A 22,416-nucleotide genomic window follows, 5' to 3' on the forward strand; every position below is an offset into this window, starting at 1 on the left:
AGCAGAAAAATCCAAATCTAGTTCTAATGGGGACGTGTGAACGTAAATAGGATTTTTTCTTAAGTTCAAAATTACACCACTCAACAAAAGACAGCATTCGAGTTTCAACTTTGATGAGTATGAATGAGCTTTTAGCGATTCAGCAGGATAATCTTTGTTTCCCCGAATCTTCGGTGCCAGTTCCAACTTCATGTTGCGATAAAGTGGATACTTAGATCCTTTGTAGCATTCGGCGGCCCGTTTTTCGGCCCCATTGAGCAGTAATGTTGTGTCCTCACCACTAGCAACATTATTACGCGTGATCCACAATGAAATTGCGTTCACCAATTCCGCCCTAGTGCAGTTCATAGCATTTTGGGCAACAACCATTTGTACCGCAGCTAACGGCAAGTCACCAAACGAATCCAAAAGAAGACTGTCGCTTGCAATATCCGTGAAATGAGAAATACATATACTGGACAGTTCACTCAAATCAAACTCGATTGACAAACTGAGAATACTCCAGATTTCGTCGTCTGATTGGCGTACTTTTACGACCAACCATTTAATAAAATGCGACCGACACTTGCTGTCGATAAGAAGCATCCTTGACAGCGCATAAAACTGTCTTGCTTGTTCCAGAGACATTTGCTCGAATGTATGATCCCAGCCAAAGTATATGAACCTCATACAGTATTCAAAAATGGAGTATGGTACGTTGAATAACCTAATTTCTCGCCGGGTAGCTTCCACAAAAGACCCGAAAAGCATTCTTTCGAAATAATCGGACATAGAAGCCAACACGAAGCGATGTGCGAAAAATGGTTTGGTTTCCGCGAGATCGTCTTTATCGTTCTCCAGTATTATGGTGACATCAGATAAGGCAGAATCGTTGAACATGTCGGAAAAATGTTGCAGGAAGCCACCACCGGTCTTCATTATTGCGTGAAAGAGTGTATTTTTAAACGTTACGCTGTCAATTAAAAAAAAAAACAAAATAAATTCTATTAAAAATTAACGAACATTCTCTGTGGATGTTCGGCGGTTCTTTGGAAATTCGTTGAAGCAACCAGTAAGCCAGTCTCACAGAATATTTTGCAAACCAGTACTTTTTCAAGGGCTTCTTTGCTGCAGACTTGTTGCCACTAAAGAGGGATTCAGCGTCGTTAGTTGCCACCACAATTTTTTTAGAGCAATCAAATGATTTATGACTAATAAAACACTACAGTTTGTTGTTATTGCATATTATTTTCGTTTTTCCGCATTCGTGTTTGCGTTTATCAAAGCCAAAGGCGTTAGTATAAACAGGGTTGCCAACCTTCCAAATTTATCTGGATTCTTCCAGATATTTCTGGAGAAAATTTAAAATAGAACGTAACCCAATAAAGTTCAGCCGGAAGTGAACTGGAATTCTGGCTGGTTCCAATTCGTATTCCGGCTCCAGTGACCCAACCGATTCTAACTAGAATCGGTTGTGCCACTGGAGCCGGAAAACGAACTGGAACCAGTCAGAATTCCGGTTGAGCTTAACTGGGAAGTAGCATTGCGAGCCTCTCCCCAGTGAGCAAATTTTCTGGCAGAGACCGCTCTGCTAGATTTCTGTAATGTGGTTTTCGTTTGAAGCGAAACTGAGTCAGTTCCTAACCCCAACTGCTGTCAAAATGTATGAACTGACAGCAGTTGGGGTTAGAACCTGACTCAGTTTCAGGTTCAAGCGAAATCGCCATAAGTCTTGGTTTGGTAGCCCTGTCAGATTTCTGCGCGTATCCTGTCGGGTTAGTTGAGCTAGGGCGAACTCAGTTTCGCTGGCCTTTTCTGGCAAATTTTGATAGGAACCGAGCTAAACCGAGAGATTGCCCTTCCTATGATGATTCTCAGGGATAGACCATTCCAACATCAAATTATGGTCTTGTCAAATTTTGGTCTTGTCAAACTGCAAATGACGCGAAAACCCAAGATGATACCAGATAAGGTATAGGCATACGTAAAGCGAGAGTTTTGGTTTTACAATTGGCAACATCTATATTGCGTAAATACTGCTTTACTTCCAGAAAAAAGAAGTCGTTGAAATCGAAATTAATTAAAACAATGTTTTGAATATAAAAAAAACTAGTGCTTTCAGCCTTTTTGAGGTTCTCAAGGCGTTTGCCACCAATAATATTATTGTACACACATGCAAGCACCTTATGCAGATTATCTTGAATCTGTTTTGCGCCTGTCAAATCTGCCACTCTTCTTCCGGACACGCTCTTCTTCCCTTTGGGGCAGACCCTCGAGCTAAACCCTGGCATAACTCGGACATAAACTGTGCAAAGATCCTGGCAATTCCTACCTGGTAGAATTTAGCACGAATCGAGCAAAACATCTGACAAAGATGTGGCAGAAGGCGTGCAGAGATCTTGGCCGTACATTTCTGGCTCGATTGTGGATAAAAGTGAGCAGCAGCGGTTGGTTTAACCGCTTCTGTCAGAAACGGTTGTTGCATTTGAGCGAGTTCGTTACCAGAATTCTCGCACAAATCGCGCAAAATGCTCGCAGAAACTCTGCCAGCATCAATTTCGCTTTGCTCAACTTTTGCTAACTTTCTGCTTGCCACGCTGACCGGGTAGAGGTCGCATGTCGCTGTTAACACTGAAAATTTATCATCTCGCTCTTACATATACTAGGCCCATTAGTTTGACACATTGCCCCGGGTATACACCTGTCAAAGTAATGGGATACAATATGCTAGAGCGAGACCCCATGTTTCAGTCCATGAATGCATGGAGACAGTAGCACTTTGCTCCCTCTAGTAGTTATAATCTCTTTTGTCAGGTTAGTTGAGCTAGGCCGAACTCGGCTTCGCTCGCGTTTTCTGGCAAATTTTGACAGGAACCGAGATAACCCTGGCATAACTCGGACATAAACTGTGCAAAGATCCTGGCAATTCCTACCCGGTAGAATTCAGCACGAATCGAGCAAGACATCTGGCAGGAAGCGTGCAGAGATCTTGGCCGTACATTTCTGACTGGATTCTGGATAAAAGTGAGCAGCATCGGTTGGTTTAACTGCTTCTGTCAGAAACGGTTGTCGCATTTGAGCGAATTCGTTGTCAGAATTCTCGCACAAATCGCGCAAAATGCTCGCAGAAACTGCCAGCATCAATTTCGCTTTGCTCAACTTTTACTAACTTTCTGCTTGCCGCGATGACCGGGTCTTTGTTTACTTTCTCTTTCGATTATCAAACGTCAAGCACTTCCCTCTAAAAACGGTTGGTTTCAAAATAGTCCAATGAAGGCCGTTCGTTGGACCAATTTGGACAATGTCCAAATAACCGTTCAACAAACGTCCATCGTTGGACCCGTGTTGAACGATTTTGAAACAATTTTTTGGACGTCTCAATGGGTTTAAACCTAGGGGCAGATCACTTGTGATGCATTTATAAAAATCAGCGAAATTAAATGCATTTATTTCCATCAAAATAGAAATTCATAATGTATTTTGCGTTGCGTGCAATGTTGTTTGCGTTGCGTGTAAGACGTCAAAACCCAACAGAAAAACTAGCGGTACATTTAACAAAACATCGAACAAAGTGGATCAGCGTAGGACGTTTGTTAAACAAAATTTTCTGCGAGGCAGTGCAGAGCTGATGCAAAAATGGAAATTAAATGCATTTTTTTCAATTTGATGCAAATTTGTTATACATTCTTATAGTGATCTGTGATATTTATAATTTGTATTTGGTTGAAACATGAAACGTTTTCGGTGATATTGTTGAAAACTGTGGATTCTGTTTAATTTTAGACAATTATAGATGAACTAATGATATTGAAACTAAATAACAACCCAAGGAATGTAATTACTGCATCAAACCAAACAAATTCAGAGAAACTTGGCAGTGTAGAAGGCAAATACATTAACAGGGTCCAAAATATGTAGGGGTCCAAATTAGATTGGTTACACTGAAAAAATTCCAAGCGTTAATTCTATTTGCTTCAAACCGCTTAAAATTCATATGAAGAAGAAAAGCTAATATTATCACGCGCACACATACCTTCTATATGTCAACTGTATAAACTATGTATGCGCACACATAAGTTATATGTGTATATTGTTATAGAATGGGGTTTTATGTGCCTAATAGTTATGAAATGTGAATGTAAGATTAATATTTCTTATAAATACACACATTGGGTTTATGTACCAGCAAATAGTGTCTATATGCCTCCGTTAATTGCAAAAATCTATGTGTAAAATCAATAGGCATAACGTTTACTTTTTTTTTGAGTGTACGCTAGTGCAACGATTCCACATTTTGTTTGGATGATACCCTAAAATTTATAAAAGTTCTCCGTGTAAAGCGGACCCTACACTAGCGGAAATATTGACAATAAATCAATTATTGATCAATATATTGATCGTGTAAGGACATTTTGGAAATATTGATGCTGTAGAATTCAAATGGGATTGACGTATTGAAGTAGTCTTGTCAATATTTTTATTGACAATATTCTTGGTTCGTGTAGGGTCCGCTTAAGGCCTCTGAAAGAGTGCGTGCACACCACCTTATAAACTGAGAAATCAACTGTGAAGCCCCCACTTTTCACAGGATGGTAGACACGTCTCTGTTCAAATACAATGTAATTTGATTGATATCCTGCGCATTTTCTTCGGCAGCTGTCAATTTTGGCACCGCCCAAACGTCACATATCGTGCGTGTTCGCCATGTTCGCTTTTTCCCAGTCTCTGTCTCGTCGTCTCTCGTACGACGTTGCGTTCACTCGTTCCTTCATTCCATCAAAATTCGGGCATTCCCGGGCGCACAGTTGTACAGTGTGAACCACGGTTCGAGTTTCGATTGATTTTTTTCGTATTTTTTATTTCTTCAAGATTTAATCATAAGCGTGGCTAGCCAGGGAATAAAAAGGTAATTTTCTACTGGAAACGGCGTTTTTCGCCTTGAAAAGTGTGCACGAGCTGGTAACGAATGTGTCAGTGGTCATTTTAAGGCAGTTATCGGCGTTCCGGGCGGTGTCCAATCCGTGAAAAAGCCCTCGGGAAAAATCGACTGAGCGATACGAAATCACTCGTGAATTTCATCAACCATTTTCGCTGTGGCTGCCGCTGGCTGTCAAAAAAAGCTAAAATCGACCTGCTACAAAAATTTTCCGTTTCCCGTCCCGTTTCTGGACACTAATTAGTTGGATTGGACCGAAAACGAACGGGAAACCGATGACTGACGGGATTACTAATGGTTCTGTTTACTTTTTTATTACACTTGCAGGAAAATGAGTAGCTCCGAGGAGGTTTCTTGGATTTCCTGGTTCTGCGGACTTCGTGGCAATGAATTCTTCTGTGAGGTAAGTACTATCATGCGTTCGTTCGGTACTTAGTGTTGATAGTTTAGTGAAAACATGATGCAAATTGTATTTTTTGTAATTAATGTACCGCAAACCACGGGATTAATTCAATTTGCTCAACGAGTTGAAAAAAATAGTGGAATGTTGGATTATGGGTACATACTGTTAATGCATTTTTTATTTGCGTGCGATATTAGTCAACGTATGAATTGAAAACATTTTGGTTTTAGCTAGTAAAATGATTTGGACTGTTTCTAACATAAAATGAAATTACTTTTCAAGCTATTTATTGCCTAATGATGAATGATCGAAAAGTACGCTCAAATGCTGTAGTAGTGCTTCTTAACATTTTACACTAATGTAGTACACTCAGGTTTTTTTACGCGGGGGATACAGGCCGCGTAAATGAAAACCACGTAAATTTCAAAATCCGCGTAAATCAAGACCGTGTAAATTTAAGAATCCGCGTTAATGGGAACCTCGTTAATGGATACCGCGTAAATTAAAAAATCCGCGTAAAGGAAAACCTAAATTTCAAAAACTGCGTAAATGAAAACCGCGTAAATTTCAAAATCCGCGTAGAAAAACCTGAGTGTATTGAAGTGTGTTTTTGTAATTTACGCTTATATGCGTTTATTTACATTAGTATCTATTCCAGCACCTAGTTCCGCTCCTTGTAGCCATTTTGTTCCTAATGACTCACGTCTTGCTACAAGTCAAATCAATCATTTACCTAATTCTGTCATTAGGCAATCGCACATCTCGTGTGTTATCTTATTCCGGCTACATTAAGTCAATTGAGGAAGAAAATAAAATGCAAAGTCAGTTGTTTATGGTGTATTTTGGAATAGTTATTCCGGAGCGATATTTCGTAGCGATCACTGTTCGATGAACTTTTCTTTGCAGAACAATTTCCAAAAGAGGCAATGTTCTCAATAGTTGGATATACCTATTCTACGTAGTAGCCTACTTTCCGATTTTATTTTGAGTCTGTATTGCCGCTATACGCATAACTGTCCCATATTCTATCGGATTCCCTATACACATGGGGCAGTTATGCGTAGAGCTGTAGCGTAACACATACACTACGTATGAGCGTAAGTCAGTCCCATGCAGATAGGGAATCCCATGGAATATGGGGCTGACTTGTGATTATGGGCAGTATATATCTCAATCACATACTATAATACCTTCTAGTTAATGGCCGAGCCCATTTGGCATAAAGACATATAAATTAGGTTTTGCTTTTTTGTGTTTCGAATTCATCTCCTAGCACCATCTGGGTGTCTAGTTAGACGATGTATCTAAACTAGTACCTAAATTAGCACTAGTTAAACACAAAAAAATTCCAAACAGTTCACACGACATATGTGAACGCCCAAAGCCACATGTCCCGAGTGATGTCCCGGGCAGCAAATATAGCTCTGGTTTGCTGACGAGAAAGCGAAGACGAACTGTTGTCTTTTGGTTGAAGAACCAAACGCCTGGTATTATGCAACAAATTCCCGAAAAGGAAAATTGAACTAAACCGTATTGCGTGTTAAGGGCACAAGACCTAACTTAAATTAAGTTTTGCTTTTTGCTTCCCGGGACATCACTCGGGACATGTGGCTTTGGGCGTTCACATATGTCGTGTGAACTGTTTAGAATTTTTTGTGTAACTAGTGATAATTTGGGTACTAGTTTAGATACATCGTCTAATTAGACACCCAGATGGTGCTAGTTACTGACGAGATGAATTCGAAACACAAAAAAGCAAAACTTAATTTAAGTTAGGTCTTGTGCCCTTAACGCGCAAAACGGTTAAGTCCAATTTTCCCTTTCGGGAATTTGTTGCATAAAGGCATTCGGCATAAAGCGTAACCATAGCGAGATTCAAGTGGTTATTTGGCATAAAAACATTTGGCATAAAGGTCATTTAGCATAATCGATTAAAGCAAAATTGAAGATAGATTGCCATTTGGCATAGAAATTGGACATTTGGCCAATAAACCTAATTCCTTCGGTCTATTTGATTAACATGTAACCGAAATAATAGGATACCAAATCGGTATTTTCCTGGGACGCAGTTTCCCGTGAATTATCATTGCACGATATGAGCTACGTCGGTATTCACTGGTTGGTAACTTTTTAACGGGACCGCTTTTTAGCTGGACCTCCGCTAGTTGGAGCATTGTCCAACTAAAAAGGATCTGAATGTCAAAATCTCGTGTCAAATTCACTTTGACAATCAAACTGATAATAACTATGGATGTGAGCAGATGCATTTACGGTCCAACTAGCGAATGAAATTCATTTGTTGGACAGAGGGTGTGCACAACCACCGAATCACGACTGTATACAAATTGCCCGAAATACAATAAAACTTCATTACTCACTGAACTTGTTCTAGAGCACCTGCTTTGCAGTCAATTGCGTTTTTTGGCTTTGCACTTTCTATTGAACATGTAAATTTATATAAATTTTAATCATTTTAAATGCAAAAGAATTTAAAGAACATTATTCTGAATATTCCTCGAAATTTTTTTTTGAATATTGTTTATTTTAATAACACAGTAAGATTCCGTTTTTGGCACACTCCGATTTTGGCAACAAATGGGTTCCGTTTTTGGCAACATTTTTGTTGGTCATAACAAGTCTTTTAGAAATGTGCAAAAGATATTTTTTGTATCAATTTATATCACATTTGACTTCATTTCCAAACATGGGAGTCATATTAACCCTCAAAGTCGCAAATCATTTTTTTTTTAATATTGTAAAAATTGTCTCATAGCTTCAATACATTACTGTGATAATTTTGAGATGTTTTTCGCAATGTTGTTTTAAAACAGTGTTATGTATTTAAGGGTTAGCTATATTTTACACTATACGTGTTTTATTTAATCATTACAATAAGTGTAGAGATGCATTATTTATGTAGGGGAATGTGTTCGGTTGTCGGAACACTTTTGTTTTTGGCTCACAACATTACTCCAATTAAACAATATATAGGAATAAGCATACCAATAGAAAGCTAGAGGCCTTAGCTAATAACTTATCGAAGAATTTAATTTCATTTGTCAACTTAAAAAAAGTTATTAACAATTTAGTAAAATGATAACTGTTTACCATTTTGAAAAATGTGGTCGGTTGTCGGCACCCTAAAAAAATTTACTAAAAATGGAAAAATATTAATGATGATCATCACGATTCAAAGGGAAAAGGATATTTATTCAGTTCAATACCCATCAAAGGCATTATGAACATCATTCTTCATCAGAACCACAATATGTGTATGTGAAAAACTAGTGCGAATATTACGCACTGCAAATGCACTGACGGATCGCATTTATTGCCATTGAGTTAGTTTCAGGCACTCCAGTTTTTTACCAAAGCTTCAGACAGATCAGATAGAAGTCAATCAAAACGGGAAGGGGACTACAGGATAACCCGAGCCCCCCACCAAATTATCTGGTCGTGACAATCTGGTATATACGGTGCTACCTAGCGGTGAAAATACGACCTGGTGGGCTTTCTTCATGTAAATGTAAAACGCTAAACAGGAAGTCGCCTTCCTGGTTTTCAGAATGGTGGCAAAGATCGATCTCTGGTATCTATTCGTAAAGCCCGTTCCAAAATACCCATATTGATTAGGTTATTGAGAGCATTTGCCACAAAAAATTGGGTGCCGACAACCGACCATGTTTGGGTGCCGACAACCGATTTTAGTAATCTTTTTGAAAACTGATCAAAAGAAAACTTGTGGCGAACATTTCGGCGCCATTCAACGTTGAATCACAAAATAAAATAAATTCACATCGTAAATATTCAATGCGCATACTTTTTCGATCGATTGACTTCTTTCTGTAACACTAAGCAAATCATCAAAAAAAAACTTTTGAGTAGAGTTTCACTTGTTCAAAAAATATATTGGTTGTAGAACAGAACATTCGAGTCTGCTTCAGCAATCGACACAAAAAGATCGCGCTAATATATAACACAAATAATATTTATCAGAATGTCCATATCTGGTTTCTGTCAAAAGCTACATAGGGGTGCCGACAACCGACCAGTGCCGGCAACCGACGACTTTCCCCTATAATATGGACAAGTGATTTTTACAACAAAAATGGTTTTCTTCAAACCTAAATATCTTGGTTCTATCACATTCGCCCGAATAACATTCGCCCGAAAGTCATTTACCCGAATGACGTTCGCCCGAAAACCATTTACCAGAATGGACCATTTACCCGAATGTCATTAACCCGAATGGATCATTTACCCGAATGCCATCAGCCCGAATGGACCACTCGCCCGAATGTCATTAACCCGAATACCACATTCACTCAAGCTCTAGTTTAGTGACTTCAGTGATAGAAGTCCGACTTTAATGCGGTTTTTTGCCAAAAGGATGTATTTTAACCTAAATAAACCAAATCCGAGCGGGAAATGTGAAATCTTTAACTAAAGTTTGATAAACTAAACAATAACAAGTGAGCTTATACAGCGGAGCTAGTGTGATGCGGCTTGGCCGCATATCCGAGGCCAAGGATCTGAAGCGGCGCAAAGCCGCTGAGGTTCCGTTGGACGAGGCGTTGATCCACCCGTCGCCGGAGTTATAAGCAAACCTGTGATCCTCTTGTTTGCCCGGTTTACTCAAACATAGGGGCTATAGCTAATTTAAAGCCGACTGAGCGGCAGCGAAGTCGGACAGAGCACCAGAAAGCGATGTGGCGTAGCCACATTAGTCAACCGTACACTGACCACTGTGGCTATGCGACATCGCTTTTAGGTGTACTATCCGACGTCACTGAGGTTCTGTTGCCAACGCCACAAATGCTCTTCAGGTGCAAACTGATGCATATAGGACGCAGTTGTCAGCTCGAGCGGTAAAATCTTGTGATAAACCGGTCAAAATAATAAGAAATCTTTCGGAAACACCATCGATCGAGGTAAATATATATTAAGATGTTCCGTTAGCGAATTGAATCAATTAAATTAGTAACTATATCTTGCATGGTGGAAGTCCATTTGGCACAACACCGTTAGTAAATAGTAGCTCATAAATGTTATGTGGCGAAGCTAGTGTGATGCGGCTTTGCCACAATTACCGAGGTCGAGGAACCGAAGCGGAGGTCCCTGCGGCAAACCTGTGATCCATTGGTATGCTTGGTTTACTGAAATATAGGGGTTGATTCCTTCTTTAAATATCAGCAGTACTTTGAGTTTGTATACCAGATAGCCCTCGCAATCAAACCGGTGATCCACTCGTTTGCCTGGTTTACTCACACTTAGGGATTGATTCCTTCTTTTAAACATGAGCAGCTCTTTTCCCACAATTAGGGGTTGATTGCTTCTTTCAAATATGACAAATCCTTGGATCTGCATGCCAAATAAGTTTGCAAAGAAACTGTTGATCCACTCGTCTGCCCGGTATACTCAAACATAAGGGTTGATACCTTCTTTCAAAACAAGAGCAATTTCTTGAATCTATATACCAAATAGCTCTCTACGTAATATTGGATTTCGAGACAGGATGATTCTTCCATCTAAACCAAAGTTTTTTTTTTGAAAAATAAAACAACTTGGTCGTCAGACAAAATATTCGGAAGATCACAGAATACAACTAATTTACAAACAAGTTGTTGCCTTGGCTTTCTTGCCCTCGGCATGATACTGTACCTTGATGTGGTCCGGGGGCTTTTCCACCAAAGCAGTATTACAGTGATTATATCACAGAAACTTGGGATACGATTAATTTCTTTTTAGTTAAGCTACATTGTGATCAATTTTAGTACTTAACTTGGCGACCTTTATTATCCACTGCCATGGTCAAATAATATACAATGTGGGTTTAGGGCCCAATTCTCTCTGCAGGCACCCTTCATTTCTTGCTATATTTTCAATTAGATCCATGCTAACACTCACTAACACAAATTGCTTATTCTCTCATATACACTAATAATCTCTCATTCCAAACGTACAAACGTGGCCTAAGCGATAACACAAACCTGGTCACAAATACGAACGCCCGCGATCTCGCCAATATTCAAATACCCCGATTGATTAGGTGAACGTTTGAATCTAAGAACCTAAGCTCACGCAATCATGAATCGGTCACCTCCGGAAGTCTCCGCCCTTAATCCTAGCAGCCCAAATTCATGCCTTTAGTTGGACCAATAGAAATAAAACTAGACAAGACGTCCACGCGCGATCATTGAAGAATACGCGAACATGCGAATGGCCACACGATTATAAAAATAATGTGTCCACGAGAAGTTACATACATACTAGCACACGCGACAAAAATGTCCACATACAAACGCTCGAGTCCATCGCGATCATCCACGCACGAACACACCCACGATCTCATAAAAAGTATAACACCCCGGTGATTAAGTGAATGGTTTAGCACTTATAAATTTACAATCCCGGTCTCGAGAGTGAACCCCCAAATGCCTGTGTTCACGCGATCATGAATCGGTTTCGTCCGGAATCCCCTATTCTCGGCCCTAGTAGCATAAGTCCAATGCTTTCAGGTGGACCAATCAAAAATATAATGCTCATATCCACTAAACTACATAAAATCGAATGTATACACACAAAGTCACATACACGCGACAAACAAATATAAAAATGCTTGAGCCCTTCGCGACCATCCACGCAACCTATACTCGCACTCTTCCAGACATTATAACATTTCGGTGATAATATGAACGTCTCAGCACTTGTAATCACTCAAACGCAGTCTCAAGCGTGAACCTACAGTCCCCCGCACTCGCGCATTCATGAATCGTTCACGTCCGGAAGTCTCTATCCTCCATCCCAGAAGTCTAGGTCCACGCCTTAATTGAATCAAATAACTCCACAGCTCCAGTAGGACAACTCTCGAAAAAAATCGTAATATTATTAATACTCAATAACAATACTAACTCTTCTCTTTATTTTATTTTTTTTTATTTTCGGTCTCATGCGTTTTATTCTTGTGATGACCTTCTCGAGCTCATACATCCAAGAAGAGCAACATTGCTGCCAACAATGATTCTTCTCTGCCATCAGACGTCGCCAGATAAGTAGGAACGATCAACAAACTGCAAGTAGTATATAACAAATTTCTTATTTTAACGTATAAATTATTATTCGTATTAGAATATTATTTACAGGCTCCACACATATCTCAACATACACAAATACACAAATGCTTGACAGGTGACTAGGCCAAATGCATTCACTCGTAGGATCTATCATTTCGATGATCGCCTCGATTCTACGAAACCAGTGCACAAGTAAGCTGACATAAGCTAGTCTCATCTGGTGAATGCATGTAACCTGGAAACCCCAGACACGACACGACGAGACTGACAGACTGGACTCGACGAGGCCTAGTTCAGAGTTTGCGGGCATTCTGCAATGCACGGTTAGTGACCTAATAAAAGAAACATTCGGCATGATATCTTTCCTTTTATTACTATATCTTAAGTTAGGTTCATACTCATACTCACTAACACAATCAATAGCATATTCTCCCATATAAACTCACATCCAAAGCGCACAAACGCCCCTAACTTTCGCGATAACAAAAAAACGCGAATTTACATTACAATTTCAATCATCCACACACACCTACGCTCGCAATTTCGCCAACATTAAAACACCCCCTTACTTAAGTAAACTTTTCAGCACCTATAAATTCACAACCGCGGTCTCAAGCATTAACCCACCACTCGCGCGATCATAGCCCAGCTACGTTCGGAATTCTCTACTCTCGACTCATGCCTTCAGTTGGACCAATCAAGAATGATGCAATGAATGATGCATATTCACCAAACAACACGTTCCTCTACCATACACTAAAAATTAATTATCATATTCACGGTCCGCGCGCGATCGTTCAAGAATACACGTGAATATTCGAATGGCCACACGAATCTAAAATCGAATTTATGCACGCAAAGTTAGAGACACGCTAGCATTCAAATGCTCGAGCCTTTGGAGATCACACTATTACACAATTAGTAACCGCCCACGTTAACCCAGACAGATATGCACTCCTGGACTCGAACGCTAAAAACCACACCTTCCACGCATACACCACCCAGGACTGAACATTAGATTCATACACACAAAGCAACAAGTAATAATTGCAGGTATTCGTCTGGCAACCGGGGGAAGTACATCTCAAACGCAGAACTTATCATTTCAATGATGGCCTTGGATCTGCGTTGCCTGTGTTCAAGGCACCATAGCTTTGTCCGTCAGGTCAAGGATGTATGAAACCCGCTAGCCACCACCCTCGGCCCTAGCTGCCCATAAAGGGATAAAAAAAAAAGTTGTTGCCTTGGATTTCTTGCCCCATCAAGGTATTCCAATGGCACTCGAAGAATTGAGGAAAAGTTGTCCAAAGGCTCTCGACGATTTTTTGGATTACATTAGTAAAAATTGTATTTTTGGTAGGAAGGAAACTAATCAAAAAGTTTCTCGATAACCCTTCTTTGTCCCCCGCTTCGTGGTCAGTTTTCGAAAATGTATCGACAAAGATTCCTAGAACCACCAATAATGTGGAAGACTAGCACAATAAATGGAACGGTTTGTTAAGCCGTGTAAATTCTATGGTGTGTTGAAGCAGTTGCAGCTTGAAGAGAAAAACCCTAGTACGTATGTTTTACGTACACTACAAGCGGTGCCAACAGCAAAAAAGTCTAAAAAGAACTCACGAAAGGACTTAAAACTGGAAACCCTAGTTAAATCATACAAACCAGGTGATTGGATTAACTATTTGACTGGTATAGCTTTAGTGTTAATTTCTTCATAGCAGCAAATGTAATAAAATTTGTATTTCATCTTAATAAATTAAATTTTTTCGATTGACATTTCGATGTTTTTCGGGTATATGGAATTCGGGCAAATGGCATTCGGGTTTATGTTGCATTCGGGCGAATGTCTTTCGGGTGTTCGTGGCATTCGGGTGAATGACATTCGGGTTTATGTGACATTCGGGCAAACGTCCTTCGGGTAAATGGCTTTCGGGCGAACGTGACAGAATCAATATCTTCAAGCATGATTTTCAATCTATCAATTCCATTTGAAAGATCAACGATGGGTTAGTTATGGAGAAGCAATAAATTTATTAATTTTTTAAAGGAGCTGTGTTTTTTAAACAAAATTGTTCGATAATTTTCAGAAACAAGACATAACAGCCCCATGAGCGAAATCAACACTACCATTCAGTGAATTGTTCAAGTTTTGACGTTCAGTGGGCCGAAGAAAAGCGATTCGAATTAAATGCTATTTTACATATTCGTAATGAGGGGAATTGCACTCGAGAAGTGCGCGAAGATTGTGAGAATTTTACAGGACGGCACAGTGGGCAGAATGCTACTTTCGACGCTCAAATGCTCTAGCGCCCTGGGTATGTATCCTAAAGGATTTGTGTCTTCGGAAAAGTATCTTGGATGAAAATGAGCATTATTTTGACAACTGACTGATAAACGTTTCTTGCAAAGAATAACCACTGCCTTATGACTGAACTACAATTCGGAAAACTGCAGAAAGGACTAGACACAGCAGTGATTTAAATTAGATTACTTTATAAATTACTTGATAAATTTATTCTCAGTTCGAAATATTATATTTGAATTCGAAAACAAGAAAGTATTTGCATATATTTTAGTCTACTCAAAAATTCTAGCGAAGTAGGAACAATTTAACTTGAATTATATTTTTTTCCTCATTTCATTTGTCTGCAAAAGGCCCACCTTGCCCCACTTTTTTCTCTTCGTGGTTATAAAGTTAAAGCACAGATAACAGACGTTTAGGCTCGATTTGAATCGTGTGTAAATACCCGCTACTGGAGTTCCGAATAAATCAGACGTCTGAAACACGTTTGGTAAACTTTGTAGATGGCGCAGTGATCGATACAATGTAGTTAGAGTGCAGCTCTCAAACACGTGTAGCAAACAGTTGCGCAGATGGCAATAGTGAAACACGGATTTCCAACGTTTATCAATTTGAAAGTTTACACAGGTTTTCAAGGAAATTTTGTTCTAGCCTAAACGTCTGTTATCTGTGGCAAAACCTACTCAGTTTTATCGATCGCGCTATAATAGGTATAACATCTTTTGTTTTGTGTATTTTTTCATTGTAATAATTTCTACATAATAAATTCCCCATACTAGAAAGATCACGGAATCAAAATTTCCAGTTTATGAATTGAATTCTATTTTCACTTTCATCATCAAACTTACGTGTATTGCTTCTGCGATCCTCTTTTGTTTCGATTGCTATGATTAAACGCTTGGGTCATTCGCCTCTTTTTCGGATAAGAAAAATATCTAACCCTATGTGCGGGGTAAGGAAATCGAACTCAGAAGAACTGTGTAAGAAGCAATCGATTTAACAACACTACACGCAGAAAAAAATCAGTAAGAATAAACAAATTTTGGTTTTAAATAACAATTTTCCCGTTTGATATAGTGACAAACCAGATTCAGGTTTGATTTAATCAACATTGTTGCTTAAAATTACCAATAAATTCATTTGTTGGCTTTTCAATAGCTTCAACTAGTGTTTCAAAAATCACTCCAATCAGCATGCGTTGAAAAAACTATAGTTTGACAAATCATTAAAATCCATGAATTCATCACTCATGGTTTTTTTGGCTCCTGGGGAGTGAAAACCGCCAAGGAGTGAAAACACGTTACTAGATTATAACAGCAGCATACAGTTTAAAAGCCCGAATTGAGCTCAATTTAGATTTTTAATTTTCATTTTATCAAGTACAAAAGACCTCGCAGGATAGCATTCAATAATTAGCGTGCACAACTATTACAGTAAATAGTACACTTGTTTTGCATCGTTTCCCTATGCATTTGAGCTTTTGATTTCATCACTCCAGCAGAAAGATATTTTCATCGGATTTGAGACATGTTTCCCCGTGACTATATTGCTAGAATAATATATTTGTTAAAGAAAATTAAGTTGTAAGCAAAGGACTTGCTTCAATATATGCGTACTGCTGGAATAATTGAGAAATTAAACGTACAAATTTTGAAGAACTGTTAGCAAAGTTTGAAATTAAATTCGATCTACGAGCGGCGACAGAACAAGAATCACAAACCGGAGTGACCAGGAAGAGCCAAAACTAAGAGTGAAAACCTAAGAGTCAAAATCTACATGGATTGCATTTTTTACTCACTCCCAGAAACGCGCATAACAATGATTGGTTTCCACCGCTCCTTGGGAAATAGGCTCCTTGGAGTAAAATGTGTGGTTTATTTGAAACACTGGTTTCAACAAAATCATGATAAGTTTAACCTAACAAACAGGTTCGAAGAAACAAAAAAAAAATCTTTGGTGTTAACCAAAGGAAAGAACAACTCAAATTTAGTTGAAATCAAACAAAGATTCTGTTGGTGTTCAACAAAGGGAACAGTTAGATCTAACACATTTTATTTTGTTTCAACAATGTTTCTATTTAAAATGTAAACAGAACTACTTGTTGATCTAAACTAAATACGTGCTTACAAGAAACGCCCATTTCAGTTTGAAACAGTTATTCGTCAAGTTTGAAATTCAACTAAACGTTTTGTTGTTTCAAAATGACTTGATTCTTCTACGTGTATGATATGCTCACCCTTTCCTCTTCTTTGATCATGAACATCTATTACCTTTGAATCGGTTGCAGCGTTGCCATTATTTTTTAGGAAATCCGCAAATGTAATATCCCTGGCTGAAGTAAAAATCCGCGAAAATCCGCAAGCAAGAAAAACATTTATTTTTCTCCGGCATTAAGGACTTTTCGAGCTTTTTTACAGTTTATTAACAATATGCATGAACTTTTTTTCAATTTTCAGATGTCTGGTTGAAATTTCCTCACTTTTCACTGAAGGAGACGCGGGAATTCGACCAGACGTTCTATGTAGTGCTGCGAACCTTGTTCCAGAAATTTTTATAATGGAACATTTAAAAAAATCAAGAATTGGAAATATAAACACAGAATAACAGGCATAACACTCGAAAACAATGCTTCGCCCGCTTTAACAGTCATTTTAAATATATTTGTAGTTGGGACTGTGACCACATTTGCAATTATGGCGCCACTGACATATGAGCAAACGTATGAGGGATAGACCATTTAGTGAAAAATTGTTCCCAAGCCTGAGGGGTAACCCACCAGCAAATGAGTGTTTCGGAATGTGAATAAAATGTTGGGCTGGTGTTCTGGGAAAATTGCCGGATCGATATTTTTTTAGGGAATTCCCTCATAGTGTTATGTCTGTTAGTCTGTGATATAATCGTTGAAAATTAAAGGGTTGAAAAATCACAATTTAACACTTAATTAATTTCAAAAATGCAAAGCAATTCTAATTTAAAAATGATAGTTTCAAAAATTTAAAAATACGCATCATAAACCGAAAAAATATGAAAAACAGAACAAAAATTTAAGGTTTCATGAATCGAATTTAAAGGGGCGGGCGCAGCGTAGTTGGTAAATCGTTTTCCTTGTTCGCAGCCCACCTAGGTTCCATTACCAATCCCGTACATAGACTTAGAGACTTTCCATAGAGAGGGGACGAGCATAGCGTAGTTGGTAAATTGATTCCATTGTACGCAGCACACCTGGGTTCGATTCCCAACTCCGCACACAGGGTTAGAGATTTTTCCAAAGATATTTCTCTAACCCGAAGAGGCGAATGACCCTAAGGTTAAACCCTCTATAGTGAAAATAAAACAAATAAACTTTCCAAAGAGATTTTTCTATTCCGAAAAAAGAGGCGAATGACACTAAGGCTAAAACCTCTATAATCGAAATAAAAAATTAAATTCAAAAACTTATGAATTTAAAAATCCAAGTGTTTAAGAATTTTAAGTTAAATTATTTAATTTTTTAAAAATTAAATAGTTTAAAAATCTAAAAATTAAGATATTTTAAAAACTTGTTATTTAAAACATCAAAATTAAAAACATTCCAAAATTCAAAAGTTTGAACATTTAAAGTTATGAAGAATTGGAAATTTAAAAATATAAAAATTTTTGTAAAATAAAATCTAAGAATTACAAAATTTAAAAAAATAAATATATGGAATGCAAAATTTTAAAAACTAAGATCTAAATCTAAAAAATCAAAAACCAGGAATTCAAAAACATAAAGGTTTATTTGAAAATTTACAGCTCCAAAAATTTAAACATTTGAAATTTTAGAATTCTTAATTTTAAAAATTTAAAAATAAAAATATTTGAGAATTCAAGATTTCAACATTTAAAAGTTAATCGATTTTTAAATTTGAAGGCTTGTAATTTTAAATTTCATGATATACAAATTTGAGAATGTGGAAATTAGGAAGTATATATACACTAGCTGTAACCCGGTGTGCTAGCTAAATTCAACTTAAATTTAAGTAAATTAAACTCAAGGTTGAGTTATGATTTTTGCCGTAGTTAAATGGAAACTACCTTCAACACGGTCTCCTTAATTTTACCTTCCTGCACGATGTCACGAGATTGAGTCAAAAGTACTCAATTTTAGGTAGCTTTTCGGTGGTGTGTGGCGGTGGTGTTCGGTCCTGCGAAGACTATATATTAAGAAGACTGATATTTCTTTCCTTACCCCATACAAACGAGAAGCGACTGAAGTTACAGCGTCTCTATTGGAGGAAGGTAGGAAGCTTAATGTAAAAATGTATATGTACTGTTACTGTCTCCACACTGATAAAATAAAGTACCCATTAATGCGTAGAAAACTACGCATTTTCAGTAAAAGTGGAATAACATATTAAATGGGTAAAGCGTTTGCACCCATTGTACGTCAACCTGGGTATGTTTTACCCATTATTTTTCGCAGAACTATTACAAAAAAATACGTAAAAAATAGCCATTCATGAAAATCGCGCCAGAAGGAAAAATACTGTCAATAGAATTATTTCTGAATTTAAAAAAAAAACATGAATTAACATTCATTTCACATTATTTTCTCCTTACAAAAGCTTGGAATCTAGATAGAGATCCCATTCCAAAACTCCTTAACAAAATAAATCCGCCAACTGGATATATTTTTGATGGCTCGATCTTTCGGCTGCTCTAAAAATGCCGAACTGGTGCATATTTGCAACATCCTCAGTAGTCTAAACGGCCGTTGTTTTCGGAGCATTTCCGAAATGTTCCGTTTTCGCCACGGACTCCGATGCAGGCCGATAATTTGCAGGTTCTGTTATGATCCTTAGTTGTGATATGGATAAAAAGTACCCATTGTCGGAAACAAAAAAGTTACTTTTTTTTTGACAGCTCGACCCGAATAGTATTTTACAATAGCATTTACCCTGCAAACAATCATAAAACAATAAATATTAGTTTTTACTGTTTCAACATTGTTCGACGCAGAGCTCTCGCAGTAGATTTACAATAAAATTTCATGTAGCAATCAATTTTACTATTCAGCAAAAAACTGATACAGTAAATTCACTTGAAATTTTCGTTTTTTCGTTTCGTTTTCGAGAAAAAATGTATAGAAAAAATCAATTGTTTCAATGTTAAGATACATAACCACCCCGTGTTTAAGTGTAAAAGTCGATTTTACATTTACTGTAGAAACGCTAAAACTTATTGTTTTTGTATAATAGCATAACACTAGAATTGACTGTAAATTATTGTAAAATTACTGTACTGTCACAGTGAAAATCATGGGTTTATTATTGGACGACAAAGAAATAACAACTTGCTTAATCAACGGTGAAAAAATGAATGAAATATTATTTTATTTTACATAGCGTCTACAAAATCATGGCAAACTATTGCTCTTGCTATCTTCAACACTCCTCCTCAAGTTCGATGTTTTTCACACCAAATTTCTCCCTCATCATTTGTAGTTTGATAACTCTGAAGACTCCGGATCTGGTCAAATCACGTACGAAATTGTACCGAGTATCGATATGTTTTGTTCTTCTTGATTCACCTTCAGCGTTCAATATACTGATGCAGCTTTGGTTGTCTTCGTTGATTATCACCGGTTGCTGAATACTTTCGCCAAATTATCGCATTAACTTTATCAGCCAGAGTAAGTCCTTACTTGCCTCAGCGAGTGCAACATATTCCGCTTCGGTAGAAGACAAAGTTACACATTCTTGTTTTCGTGCTGTCCAGCTTATCGTTCCATCGCCAAGCATAAACAAAACTCCAGAATTCGACTTTCTATCTCTGCGGTCACCTGCCCAATCAGCGTCAGCATAGCCTTCAAGATTGTTGTTTTTACCTCCTAACTTCAACCTTAACCCGGCGGTACCTTTCAGATAACGTAATGCTCGCTTTGCTTCCGTTCTGTCGCTCTCCGTTAACTTGCTGACTTTACATCCAAAAAATGGATGCCGTAATGGAAATATCAGGCCGTGTGCATACAGCAACATAGAGCAAAGTTCCCACCAGACTCTGGTATTTCTCCGTATTAGACATAATCTTCTCCTTTTGCTTTGTTTTGACATACCCAGGGTGCATAGGAATTGGTGATGGTTTTGATTGTTCCATGCCAAACTTCGTCAACATCCTTTTGATGTATTGTTCTTGGTTTAACAGGAAACATCCATTTTGTTGCTCAACTCGGATACCAATATAATTTTTCACATCACCCAGGCAGGATATCTTGAATTTCTCTTCATGGTGCTTCCGTACTCGCTCGTACTCCTCGACGCCATTGGTAACGATCAGCATATCATCTACATAAAGAAGAATGTACGACAGTTCCCCTTCGTTCTTCACAAAAAGGCAGTTGTCAGCTTCCGTAGCTTTGTATCCCAGCTGCTTCAGAACGTCGGTGATAGTATGGTTCCAGACTCCGTGCAGCGTGCTAGTTATCACCGTGCTAGCGAGAGTTCTCGCTCATCGCTGCTCGTGCTACTTGCTAACTCTAGCTCATCGGAAATCAGCACAAGCCCTAGCTCAATGAATTTAGCCCTGACACATTAGGAGCCAGTGCACAGGAATAGGACATGGAGCAGCACCGTTCTTGTGCATGCCTGCTGCAACGTATACTCATCCTCAATCGGAATGCGACAAACAAAACATAATACAGTCGAATCTTCCTGTACCTTCCGATGGTTTGTTTTAATCTCTCAAGAGTGCCTCGTCAACATCGAAGAAACAATGGTTACCAGCGCTTCTTTTCGGCTTATATCGTCTTTCAATCCGGTACCTCTAAAAGACACATCGATGTTTTGGTTTTTCGGCCCCTACTTGAGTTCTCTTGCTATTGACTTTGTTTCGTCTTACTAGAAATCCATTCCAAGGAAAGAAAAATAGCAACTATAGTGGAATAATTTCATTGAGCGCTCTCTCGAGATGGTGATCATGGAATTACTATAGGGTGGATACCAGTACATATTCACTTGATCTGCTTGTTTAGAGAGCAGTGAATCAAACGAATGTTTCTACCTCTAGTATGATGTCTATATGTACCATGCCATTACTATAAACAAGCAAAGCAATCGAAACATGAAAGTCGTCCCAAGCCAGTGTGAACAATAAAGCAGCGTTAGTTTCATCGCTGCGATATCGATCTTTCATTTCAAGATGTTCGAAACTCAACAGCAAAATTCAACAGCAAATTTGCAAATGCAGTTTAGACTAACGGAAGTCGTCGTTATACAAGCCCACCACACTCGTTACTGATAACGTTTAAAACTTTGGCCATAACGGAAAGCTACGCCATGGAAGATAACATGCAATACGTTGAGCATGATAATGTTAGGACCAAAATACCCGTTTATATTGACAATGACAAGATTGATATGCGTCTGCACGATCTACACCTGGGTATTATTAATAAATTTATTACAACCATCATGTCGGAATACGTTACAGTGGAATCCATTAAGTTTGAAGCCTGGAGAATTTTTTTCTAGATATTTCCAACGGTGTTCGTGTCATGAGAATGCGAGTGACGGAACCTATTCCTTCATATCTGAACTTTCATTTCAAAGCAAAAAGCGTGACCAAATCACGCTGTGCACATATGAAGGACAGACTCCTGCGTGCCCTACGTTGTTACACAAGAAGACACTACGAGAAACCATGTATACAAACCTGTAATGAAACAATATCAACTGCAAGCATACCCATCACACAGCCCTTTATC

At 38.3% G+C, this 22,416-nt stretch overlaps 1 protein-coding gene across 6 annotated transcripts in view; it reads left to right on the plus strand.

Annotated features, from left to right (window-relative positions):
- Positions 1-4,694: 4,694 nt before the first annotated feature.
- The window catches only part of LOC131693642 (casein kinase II subunit beta), a 38,198-nt gene continuing 20,476 nt past the window's right edge, over positions 4,695-22,416 (plus strand). For 3 of the 6 annotated variants that reach the window (XM_058981636.1, XM_058981635.1, XM_058981631.1), the window contains exons 1-2: positions 4,697-4,885; positions 5,243-5,318. In XM_058981636.1, coding sequence (XP_058837619.1) covers positions 5,247-5,318 — 72 coding nt within the window. In that variant the 5' untranslated portion in view covers positions 4,697-4,885; positions 5,243-5,246. Of the gene's footprint in view, positions 4,886-5,242; positions 5,319-22,416 lie in introns of all 6 variants that reach the window. The other 3 variants (XM_058981633.1, XM_058981632.1, XM_058981634.1) reach the window with 2 other exon arrangements.

The sequence above is a fragment of the Topomyia yanbarensis genome, chromosome 3, assembly GCF_030247195.1.
Source record: "Topomyia yanbarensis strain Yona2022 chromosome 3, ASM3024719v1, whole genome shotgun sequence".
Lineage (NCBI taxonomy): Eukaryota > Metazoa > Arthropoda > Insecta > Diptera > Culicidae > Topomyia > Topomyia yanbarensis.